Here is a 12,438-nt window from a genome sequence, read left to right as displayed (position 1 = left end):
CCAAGGGTTACAATACTTTGCTGTTCTCCCTAAACAATATTATAATCTTTGGGCTTTTACTCATGCCATTCCATGCCACAAATATTCTTTTTCTTCTCTATCAATTCTAAACTCTTCAAAAATTTTAGCCTTTAAATTTTGCTCCTTTAAGAAGCCTTTCCCATTATTCTGGCCTGAAAAGATCTCTTTTTCCCAAATTCCTTTTTTTTTTTTAATATTTATTTTTTAGTTTTAGGTGGACACAATATCTTTATTTTACATTTATGTGGTGCTGAGGATCAAACCCAGTGCCTCATGCATGTTAGGCAAGCGCTCTACCACTGAGCTACAAATCCCAGCCCCCCAAATTCCTTTATTATTATTTGTGCTATCAAATACATACTGACTTGTAACATTACTCAATTTTTCCTGTTAAACATTCTTATCTTCCTCTTAAAATTAGGAGTTATACCTCAATACTTGATAGTCTCACAAATACCTGCAATTTAATTTGTTTTAAAAAAGAATGTTTAATTGCCCTCCTTCACATCTACCCCCATCCCCAAAGGATTCTCCATTTCTTAAATAGCACCAACAAAATGAAATCCAAACAGTCATTCTTTTTTCTTTTTCTTTTCTTGGGTACTGAGGATTGAACCTAGGGTCACTTTATCTGTCAACTATATTACAGTTCTTTTTATTTTGAGGTGGGGTCTTGCTGAATTGCTAAGGCTGGTCTCAAACTTACACTCCTACTGCCTCAGCCTTCTGGGTCACTGGAATTACAGGTGTGCACCACCACACATAGTCATTCTTGAGATCTACCCCACCTTCACATCAAATCAATTTCCATGTCTCATTGGTTCTACCTCTCATTATTTCTTGAGCCATAAAGTACTTTTTCACTATCTAAGAACTCTAAAACGATACCGTGTATATGGTACCCAATTACTATATTGCTTATTAAAGTGATTTTCAAAAGGCTTGGTTTAAACTTCATCTAACTCTTCTAATTGTCAATCATACTCCTGGGAATAATTGATAAATTAAAAGTGATAAATAAAATAGCTGCTCATTTTATCTGTCAACTTTTTCCTATGCCTAGTAATACCATAACCCTTAGGCATTCCAAGAAAGAAAACTATTTTCCAAATTTACTCTCATTCCTTTTCAAATATATGCAATCAGTCATCATTTTTTTAAGACTATCTTACTTTTTTCCTTACTAATTCATTCCCATTTTCAATACTATGCCTCACCAGTTGATCTTCATAACTGTGGTCAAAGTTGCTTGCTCCTCCCACTGTTAAAGATCCTTTCCTAATTAGCTGCTTCTTATACCATAAATTACAACCAAAATTCTAACCTAGTCATATCCCCCCACTTTTTTTGGGGGGTGGTGGTGGTACTGGGATTGAATCTAGGGTTGCTTTACTACTGAGCGAAGTCCCTGGTATTTATCATTTAAAAATTCGAGACAGGGTCTTGCAAAGTTGCTGATGCTAGCTTTTAACTTGTAATTCTCCTGCCTCAGCCTCCCGAGCTAGTGGGATTACAGGCTTGCACACCTCACTGAATTCACCTAGTTATATCCTAAACTTACCATCCCAAAATCTAATGGACGAGCTAGAATCAGGGAGGGGGAAAAAAAGATGAATTTGACTTTTAAGCCTTAAAAATATCTAAGTGTATTAATCCTGATAGTACTTTAAGAAAAAATAGAAAACCTGATGGGTACTATCTAGAATAGGCTACACATTTCTATTCCACTCCATGCTTTTATACAGGTTGAAATTATTATTAAGTTGTCATTATGTGCTATAAATGCAACTGCTTTATCACTTCAGAAGTCTTTTAGGGCCAGAAATACAAAATTACAAAAATATGAAACAGAAATTAATTTAAGCAATCTACTAATCCATTTAATTTCATGTTGGGTCTCAAAAAAACCATAAAAGGAACTCTATACCACAAGAGAAATTTGGATTGAAAGAAACAGCTTTGGAAAAACTGATACAACTTAGGAACAGGTAAATTTCTTAAGATAAAATCCTGCATTATGTTAATTAAAATACTAATGGCTATTATACATAAAGAGCTGGAGATGAAGCCAAAGTAGGAAAAATGAGCATTTCATGTTGTGAAGAAAAATTAAGGAAATACAGAAGTAGTGATATATTAAAGTATTTGTTATTTGATACCACAGGTCTCTTAAGAGCAATATGAAGAAATTTCTAAAACTGGTTTGCTTTATAGCTTCAAAGTAAAGTCCAGGACTCAATGACAGCAGCTGATAAGAGGTCAACTCCTCTGACCAAGTCAAAGATCACATGGTGGGATGAAGGTCTTCCAGACCTGGTCCATCACCAAGGGACAAAAGATTCAATTTCTCCAGATGGCAGGGGGGAAAACGACTTGGCACTGCATCACACACTTAAAATCCAACAGGGTTTCCTCCCTGGTAACAGCAACTGTGCGTCAAAGCATACCTTGATGTGGTAAGGATAGTGAAATGGACGGAAAAAACCTTATTTATCTTTCATTTCCTGAATGTCTTATAAACATGTACAATGAAATATTTCTGATCCTCATCACAGGTAATGGAAAAACCCAGATTCGTCCTTTCTACTCTCTTCCCTTCTATAGGTGCTTGCACCTCGGGTGCCCGGGCCTTTGAGTTCTCTTCTCAGATCAACACTGTCTAGTGGGGAATCCACTGAGCGAGAAAGACAACGTGGGTTACAATGTCTGGCACCAAAATAGAAATTACTATTAAAAATGCCGATCCTATCCTCTCACACATAACAAAAACAAAAACAAGAAAAACCCCGCAAACTTGCCCCACCTTTTCGAAAATCGTACCAGCGCCGTTCAAATGTGATTCTCAATCATCCTTTAGACAAGAGAGCACCTGGGGCGCGTTTTCGGCCCCCTCATCTCACCCCCCCACCCCGCGCCAGGCCAGGCCCTGGACTCGCAGGAGGGGTTGGCGGACGTGGACTCCGACGGAAAAACAGGCATTACCGCCGAACGCCGCTCACACTAGGGGTAGAAGTAAGGTAGGGCTAGAGGTAACATGGCTTAGGTCGCGAACAAGGCCTCGGAACGAAGGAAGAACGGCACGACCCGCAGCGGGAGAGGCGGGAGAAGCAGTCTGGCCTAGGCCGCACCAGGCCGCGAAGTGGCCATACGCGGTTTCCTGACTGAGGCTGCGAGCCAAGTCTCAGAGAAGAGGGTTATCATTACCTGGACGGGTTCCTGCAGGACCGTCATCCTTGAGGCTCAGGCCCACTTTCTGCAGTGCCTCAGGCCCCCCCCGTAGCGGCTCCGGCCCGGCCAGCCCCGGCTCATTTAAACTCACCAGCGACCGTTACCGGGGGATGGGGGGAGGCCGAGCGATTGCCGAGTATCTCCGAGCGGGATACGAAAATATCCGAAGTGTAGAGATGCTGGCGAAAGTTAGACGGAAATGCACGAAATGGGCCGGAAATGCCCGAAGTGAGTCGGCCGAGAAGGCGACCGTTGCCGGAAATTTCCGAAGATCACCGGAAACTACCGAGTTTGACCCACCGCGTAGTTTCCTGTTCTCAGCCACGCCTTCACCCACGCACGCCACGCCCAATCGTCCACGCTCTACGCTTCCCTGTCCAATCGGCAACTAGCAGGCTGGGAGTGGCCTGACCGATCGGGAGGGGATCGTTACGTGGCAGAGTTGGAGTCTGGATTCGCTACCCCTTCTGGATTAATTGGTGCAGAGTAGATAGAGCAAAGGGTAAAACACCAGAATTTGGGCCTGACTTGAATTAACCAAAAAGTATTTGTCTTTTGAGTTTAGATCATTATCCATTCCAGAAATACCTATTTACAGCTCCGGGGTAAATTTTAGAGGTTTGACTCTCTCCAAACATATAGGATGGCTAGTCCTCAAGGTGATTACGGCCTAAGAGTGCTACATTATGTGGTGCCCATTATAAACGGTGTAAGAATTCAGAGGAGGGGTAAATTAATTGGGATTAACAAAAAGAAAAGAAAAAGATTTAAACTAGAGTTTGAAGGATAGATATAATTAGAAGAAAAAACAAGATATTGTAAATGAAGGCAGGAGAGACGAGGTCAGCTGGTAAAAAGTTAAGGCACTTACTGAAAATAGTTACTGAGGTGACGAGATGACGGAAAAATCTCAAAAGGCAGTTTGAAATTTTTATTCTTGATAGAAGATGCCATTTGGTGGACTGGAGAGTGTAGTATTAGAAGTCCAGTGGCCTGGTATTGAATTTTGTCTCTTGCGCCAACTACTTAACAGATTCTTGGGCACCTCTCTGAGCTTCTATTTGCATAATCTGAAAAAATGATCAAGGAAATTAAGTCCATTAGTAGATGTGGCAGCGTCTAGTACCACTGTAGGCACTTTCAAATTTTCTTTCTGCTTCCTTACTCCCCCCACCTCAAAAGCAAGAACTAGAAACTATTAAAATTGTGACTTTCAGCAGACAAGACAGTTTTTGAAGGTTAATTTTCTGTTCAGAGCTGGGAGTGGTGGCTTATGCTTGTATTGCCAGCTGCTTGGGAGACTGAGGCAAGAGGATCTCAAGTTTAAAGTCACCCTCAGCAATTAGCAGCCCTAAACAACTTAGTGAGATACTTGCCTCTAAATAAATAAATAAGGGCTGGGAATATGGCTTAGTGGTTAAATACCCCTGGGTTCAATCCCTGGTATCAGGAGAAAAAAAAAAAAATCTGTCCAGGACTTCTCTAGGCTAGACCTGGGACTACATTGTGTTGTCTGGACATGTGAAATTAAATTAGAGCTGTTCTTTTGCTTTGGGTGATGTTGGAGGGAAGTTGTTTTTTTTTTTTTTTTTTTTTTAAACACCAACTGACAGATCTATATCCTTCTCTACTACCTGTCTCAAAATACTGATTGTGTATTTGTTGTCCCACTTGTCGGGGCAAGTGCTAAGGTGATTTTTGATTGCCCTGTGCCCTCTTCTTTTAGCAGGATTATTCTGAATAAGTTAGGTTAAATAGCTAATAAATTAGGTTAAATAGTTAATTAGCTATTTAGAGTTCAGTTAGTTAAAATCAAATGAAATTAAAAATGTTCTTCAGATGCCCTAGTCACATTCCAAAGACTCAATAACCTTTAGGGCTAGTGACTACCATATTGAACAAAGATACAGAACATTACTGTTATTGGCTTGACTTAGGTCTAGAAGATAGCTTCACTCATGTGTCTAGCTAGGGCCTTAATGCAAGCTGTTGGTAGCTGTTGGGTGTGCCCCTCAATTCTCCAATAACCTCTGTCCTCACATTGACCTCTCATCATTCATAGTCTAGCTACAGCCTCTTGACTTGGTAGCTGGCAACCAAATGGGTGAAAATGGAATCTGTGGGGCCCCTGAAGCTCTACCTCTGTAAGTCAAACCCATCGCTTCTTGTTGGTCAAATTAAGACACAGGGTCAGCCTGGATTCACCCGGAGGGAAAAACAGACTCTACCTCTTAATGGAAAGAGTTGTAAAGCAATGCTAGAAGAGGCATATGCAATGGAAGAGATAGTTGGACATCTTTGGAAATGATCTATCATGCCAGATATGAGATGAGAGAATCTGTTAGTGGAAATGAAAAGAAAAGGTATGGGTAATGGACATTACTCTTAAAATTTGACCCTTTTAACTGAACACAATATTCCAGATTTATCCTGATAATTCAGAATGCAGTAGAACAAAATTTTGTTATCTGGATATCTCTATTGAAGTAAACTAAAGTTGTGTTTACATTCTCTAGTAGCAACACAATATTACTTATGCCAAATTAGTTTATTTTACAACCTGAGCTCTTTTTTTCATATAACATGCTGCCGACTCAGTTTTTGTGCTGTATTTTTTTTTGTAAACCCAAATGTAGAACTTTATCAAGAGAATACATTAAAATGATACTTCTGTGAACATGTGTATGTATTTAGAGTCAGCATTTTAAAACTCTGTGATGGTTGGTGCTCTGACTTACAAGCTTAGAATTTGCCTAAAGCTTTCCACCTGTTCTCCCCTCAAAAAAAAAAAAAAAAAAAAGAATGTTTTTTTTCTGACTGTTGAGATATTTTAGTCTTTTTATTTTATTTTATTTTTTTAGTTGTAGATGGACAAAAACCTTTATTTTGCTTATTTATTTTTATGTGGTGCTGAGGATCAAACCCAGGGCCGCATACATGCTAGGTGAGTGCTCTACCACTGAGATCTACCAGCCCCAAGATCTTTTAGTCTTTTAGGGCATTTTTACTTCCTGCCTGTTCCTGTTTGACATACTTAACTATGCCATCTAGTAACCACTTGGGCATCCTGCTGTCATCCGTTATCCACTATGTTAAGCTGGTGAGTAGAGATGAATTACAATAAGCATTATCCCTCAAATGGCAAATATTTCTTTTCCTTGGCCTGCTTCTTGATCTATTTCATGTTCAATCAGATTTGGAGGCATTTGGGAAGCTATTCAAAAAGCTAGAATTGGTATCATTGGCAAGATACAGGCCTCATTGAAACATTGTTTAAAGTAAGTATACTCATTTCTGAATTCCTTCAGTCCTCTTTGCACCCCTCATTTTGTCTTAGTGTATGTGGCCTGATATCCTCCTTACCTGACATTGAGGCTTCCTCTACCCTTCCTCTGGGTCACTTCATCCTCTTTTTTTGGATTTGATGACACAGTATTCTGGTTTTTGCTCCTCTGCCCCGTTCCTTAGTGTCTCCTTTGCAGCTCCTCTGCCAGTTCCCCTACATTAGAGTGCTTCAAGGGACTGTTCTACATTGTCTTCTCACCCTACACATTCTTCCTAGGCAAGTTTTGTGGCCTCTGTTTCCTATTTACAAATCATTCCAAAAAAGTCCTTTCTCTAGGTGGACCACTTCTTAGAGCTCCAGACCCAGATGCTTAACTGCTGACTGGACATCTGTATCTGGATGCCTCACAGGGCTTGTTCACAATTGACCCTTCATTCTCCAGGCTTGAAATTCCTATTCCAGTTTGAGACGTCATTAACTTTTCCATTGCCCAAGCCAGAAACCAGTCATTTTCTTTAACTCTGGAGAGAAGGTAGAGTTTCTCCTCTACCAGCTTAGGGTTTCAGGTTGAGCTTAAGCTGACGTAGGCAGTTTACCAGGAGAAAAGCATACAAATTTTATTTAGTAATTTTTACACGTATAGGGGACGTGTCACAAGAAAAATGATGACCCAAGGAAACAGAGTCCATCATTATATACTAGGTTGGACAAAGAAGAGTAAATTGTGAAAATGTGGCAAGACAAAAATGAATGTGCTAGGTCAGTTAATTGTGGAAGAGTGTTTGGAAAATAAATATTAACAAGGCTTGTACAGACTTCTCTCAGCCTCAAATCTGCCTCTGGTGTATATTTTTCTCCTATAGGGAGAGCACCTTTCACGTGGGAATTTTACCTCCTACTTTCAAGAATAAAAAGGAAGGTCAGGCCCTGGACGTGTAGCTCAGTGGTAGATCCCTTACCTAGCATGTGAGAGGCCCTGAGTTGTTCCCCAGTGTCACATATGTTCTCCCCACCCCTGGGGGAGGGGCGGGGAAACAAGGACAATAAAAAGGAAGGTCAGAGTGTCCTTCTTACATCTGCTCTTTTTCAAGTGTGTTTAACTATGAATAATTAATGCACCAAAGTAGCGTATCTTTGGGTGGCATATTGATTCTCTATAACCTCAACATCTAGTCACAAAGATCTACCAATATATACGTATATGTTTCTTTCTTTACCTCCCCTCCCCCAAACTTCTTTGTGTGTGTGTGTGTGTGTACTGGTGATTAAACCCAGGGGTTTTACCACTGAGCTACATCCCCCAGCCTTTTTTTTTTAAATTTTTTTTTTTTTAGTTGTTGATGGACTTTATTGACTTTATTTTTATGTGTTGCTGAGGATCAAACTCAGTGCCTCCTGCATGCTAGGCGAGCACGCTACTACTGAGCCACAACCCCAATCCCCCGCCCCCCAACCTTTTTTATTTTTTATTTGAGACAGAGTCTCACTAAATTGCTTAGGGCATGGCTTAGTTGCTAAGGCTGGCCTAGAACTTGTGATCCTCTTGCCTCAGCCTCCTGAGTCATTGGTATTACTAGCATGTGCCACCCTGCCTGGTGCTGCGGGGGACTTCTTGACCCACTCTTGCCTTAGAGGCTTTGCACATACTGTTCTCTCTTCCAGAATACTTCTTATTAAGAATACATGCATGGAATTTAATTTCTTCCATTTCAGTCCTTGGTGCCATACCTTTCTCAGTCCTGCTCCCTCTCCCTATTACCCTTTATCTACTCTACTGATATTCCTTTCACTCATCTATTTGAATATTTTTATTTTATATATTTATTTATAGTGGAATTCACTGTGGTTTATTTACACATGTGTGTAGTATAATTTTATCAAATTTATTCCACATTTTCTCCCCTTTTCCGTCCCTCCTCCCTCCCTCTTCCTTCTATTTCATTGATCTTCCCTGTATCTTTATGATATTTGATACCCCTTCCATATTTTTTTAATATTCATTTTTTAGTTATAGGTTGGCACTATATCTTTATTTTATTATTTTATTTTTATATGGTGCTGAAGATCGAACCCAGAGCCTCACGCATGCAAGGTGAGCGCTCTACCACTGAGCCCCAGTCCAGCCCCAGCCCACCCCCTTCCATCTTTTTCCCCCATCTTTTTGCTCTAGATTCCACATATGAAAGGAAATATTAGAACTTGATTTTCTGAATCTGGCTTATTTCACTTAAAACAATGTTCTCCAGTTCTGTCTATTTACAGGCAAATACCATAATTTCATCTTTCTTTATCTCTCTGCCGAAGACACTCTTAATTCTACTTTTCATCTAGCTGTCTCTGCTTCTGTCCCAAATATACTTCTTCTAAGCCTTTCCTGACTCACTGGAAGGTTGACTGCCCCTGCAATTGCCCAGTGCTACAGACATGCCATTTGACTCTCATCACTCTTTACTGTGTTCACTTCTCATTTGCCTGTAAGCTCCACAGGGCAGAGGCCCTATCTGCTTTGTAAGCCACACCTGATACACACATGGTACTTATTACTCATTATTCTTTCTTTGAATTAATAGAATATAGTAATTCCCCCTTATTCATGGGGAATAGCCTCCAAAAACCCCAGTGGATGCTTAAAACTGTGTATAGTATCAAACCTATAAAACACTTTTTTCCTCCACCTACACATATTAATTTAATGCTTATTTCTTTTTATCTAAGCACTTATTATCCATTGTGGTTGCAACTTGCAGTTTGAGGTATAAGAAAGCTAGTATGGATTTCTTTTTCCTTCTCCACAACTTCACAGACAGAATACTTATTATTGATGTAGATCTTAGCAACCCCAGTGTACAATTTATTTCTTTCCTTAGAACATTAAGAAATTTAACTTTTTCAGTTATAGGAAGGACTTTGTGGCTTCTTATTTGGATTATCAGAATTGCCAGTATCACTCCTCTTGAGTTTTGGGGCCACCGTTAAGTAAAAGAAGGTCCTCTTGAACACAGGAACTATGGTACTGCAACCAAGTTGGCCACTAAGTGTCTTTTGGGTAGGTAGCATATATAGTATGTATACACTGGACAAAAGGATGATTAATGTCCTGAGCAGGATGTATCAGATTTCATCATGCTTCTCGGAAGATCATGTAATTTAAAACTTATGAATTATTTATTCTTGGAATTTCTATTTGATATTTTCAGACCGCAGTTGATTGTGGGTAACTGAAACCTTGGAAAGTAAAACAGCAGATACAGAGGACTGTTGCAAACTAATTTTGTTTATATTATTATTATTATTATTATTATTATTATTTATTGATGGGTGTTGGAGACTAGACTTTTTAATGTGTATATGTGGTTCTAAGGATGGACCCCATGAGTGCTCTACCACTGAGCTACATCCCCAATCCTTTTTATTTTATTTTTTTACTTTAAGAGAAGGTCTAAGTTGCCAAGGCAGGCCTCTGACTTTCTATCTTCCTGCCTCAGCTTCCTGAGTTGCTGGGATATAGGTGTGCATCACCACACTCAGATGGACTGGATGTTTGTGGTCCCCTGCATTGATACGTTGAAGTCCTACCCCTAGTGTGACTATATTTAGACATGGGATCTTGTGGAAATAATTAATGTTAAATGAGGTTATAAAGGTGAGGCTCTGATCTCATAGGATTAGTGTTCTTATGAAAAGAGGCACCAGGCAGCTTAATCTCTCTCTGTGCATGTGCATCAAGGAAAGGTCACATGAGGATATGGCAAGGAGGCCACCATCTACAAAGCAAGAAGAAAGCTCTCACCAGAAACTAATTTACTGGCACCTTGATCATGGATACTGTGAGAAAATAAGTTTCTCTTGTTCAAGCCATCTCATCTATGGTATTTCATTATAACAACTTGACCACATTAATACTTTGATTATTCTATTTATGTCTTATCCCACATGGGAAGCACCAAATCACATATTTCCTTTATTGTTCTTTAAAAAGTATCAAATATATAGAAGATGATTTTAAAATATCAACTAAGTGGAATTAAAGTGGAAACCTTGGGCTGGGGTTGTAGCTCAGTGGTAGAGTGCTTGCCTAACATGTGTGGGGCACTGGGTTTGATTCTCAGCATCACATATAAATAAAATAAAGGTACCCTGACAACTTAAAAAAAAAAGTGGAAACCTTAATAAATTGGTTATCTTCCTGAAATACTTTCCCCATATTCTTTTAATATTTATTTTTTAGTTGTAGTCGGACACAATATCTTTATTTATTTATTTTTTAAAATTTGGTGCTGAGGATCAAACCCAGGGCCCCGCATGTGCTAGGCAAGTGCTCTACTGCTGAGCCACCATTCCAGCCTCTCTCCATATTTTTTACCAGATAAATTCTATTCATCCTTCAAGCTCAGCCTCAATATCATGTCCTCAGAATATTCCCTAACTAATCTAGATTTTTAGTTTTACCCATCTATCTATCTATCTTTCTTTCTTTCATAGTATGGATGGTAATTTGAATTGTATTTCTTTACACAACAGGGTCCTTATGTCCCCATTACAGATAGGTTATAATACCAAACCTATAATTCATTTTTTCCTTGTATATGCACATACTAATTCAATGCCTCTTCCTTTTTACCTGAGCACTTATTCTCCATTGTAGCTGTAACTTGCAGTTTGAGGTGCAACAACAACCCGTGAAAATACTATATATCTATTAAAATGTTATAAATACTTTTAGAATATCTGGTGATTGAATGAATTGACCACTTAATTTCATCTCTTACTTGATGCTTTATTGACTCCTTCTTTCTGAACCCAGGGAGCAGGCTGTCTGGCAAATAAAACCTTAATCAATTTAAAGTAAGGTATCTTTTCCTCCCTGGCTGCCTGAGGGTTTGGTGCTATCATGAACAACAACCATCTGGACCAGGAAGTTCATAGCCAATTACTTTGGAAAAACAAGATATTAGGGGTTCCCAAAAAGCTCATGTGACAGACAATGCAAGAAAATTTAGAGGTGAAATGATTGGTTTATGGAAGCTTTAACCTAATCAGTGCATTGATCCTCTGATAGGGACTGACTGTGTGGTAACTCTAGGCAGGTAGGATATAGCTGGAGTAGGTGGGTCGTTGTGGGGTGTGCCTTTAGGGTATATATTTTGTCTTTGGTGGGGCGAGTCTCTCCTTCTCTTATTCCTGGTGCCATGTCCCAAGTTGCTATCCTTTGTCATACAGTTCCATCATGATGTTCTGCCTTCCTCAGGCCTTGATGAATGGAGTTGGCCATCTGTGGACTAAGACCTCTGAAATCGTGAGCACCAGATAACTAATCCTCCTCTAAAGTTAATATTATAGTTATTCTTTTTTAAAAAAAATTTAGTTGTCAATTTATTTTATTTATTTATATGTGGTGTAAAAATCAAACTGAGTGCCTCACACATGCTAGGCAAGCGCTCTACCACTGAGCCACAGCTCCAGTCCTTTATAGTTATTCTTATAGACCAAAATCTTTTGGTCATAGCAATGAAAAAGTTATCTGAAACACAAATGGTCATCAATGTCCTTCACCCTGGGAAGGCAACAGCATCTAAAACAGAAATTGGGGAAAAACTTGCCAGAATGTCCATAACTACAGTGGATATCATCTTTGTATTTGGAATCAGAACTCATTTGGTGGTGGCAAGACAGATGGCTTTGGCATGATTTGTGATTCCTTAGATTATGCAAGGAAAATGAATCCAAACATAGACTTGCAAGAGACATGGCCTGTATGAGAAGAAAAAAATCTCAAGAAAGCACCAAAAGGAATGGAGAGCAGAATGAGGGAAGTCAGGGGACTGAGATCATGAATGGTGGTACTCACAAAAAGCAGGAATAAAGATTTTTTTTTCAAATATTTTTTTAGTTGTTGATGGATT

At 39.4% G+C, this 12,438-nt stretch overlaps 2 protein-coding genes across 5 annotated transcripts in view; one reads left to right on the top strand and one right to left on the bottom strand.

Annotated features, from left to right (window-relative positions):
• Cdc27 (cell division cycle 27) overlaps positions 1-3,364 on the bottom strand; it is a 60,908-nt gene extending 57,544 nt beyond the window's left edge. For all 4 annotated transcript variants that reach the window (XM_076869294.1, XM_076869295.1, XM_076869296.1 and 1 more), the window contains exon 1: positions 3,226-3,364. In XM_076869294.1, coding sequence (XP_076725409.1) covers positions 3,226-3,252 — 27 coding nt within the window. In that variant the 5' untranslated portion in view covers positions 3,253-3,364. The remainder of the gene's footprint in view (positions 1-3,225) is intronic.
• A 298-nt stretch (positions 3,365-3,662) lies between these two features.
• The window catches only part of Myl4 (myosin light chain 4), a 28,855-nt gene continuing 20,079 nt past the window's right edge, over positions 3,663-12,438 (top strand). Inside the window, exon 1 of the mRNA XM_076870231.1 lies at positions 3,663-3,751. The gene's annotated coding sequence lies outside the window, so the exon portion shown is untranslated. The remainder of the gene's footprint in view (positions 3,752-12,438) is intronic.

Source organism: Callospermophilus lateralis, chromosome 11 (assembly GCF_048772815.1).
Source record: "Callospermophilus lateralis isolate mCalLat2 chromosome 11, mCalLat2.hap1, whole genome shotgun sequence".
In the NCBI taxonomy this organism is placed as follows: Eukaryota; Metazoa; Chordata; class Mammalia; order Rodentia; family Sciuridae; genus Callospermophilus; species Callospermophilus lateralis.
This window is presented reverse-complemented; position numbering and strand designations above follow the sequence as displayed.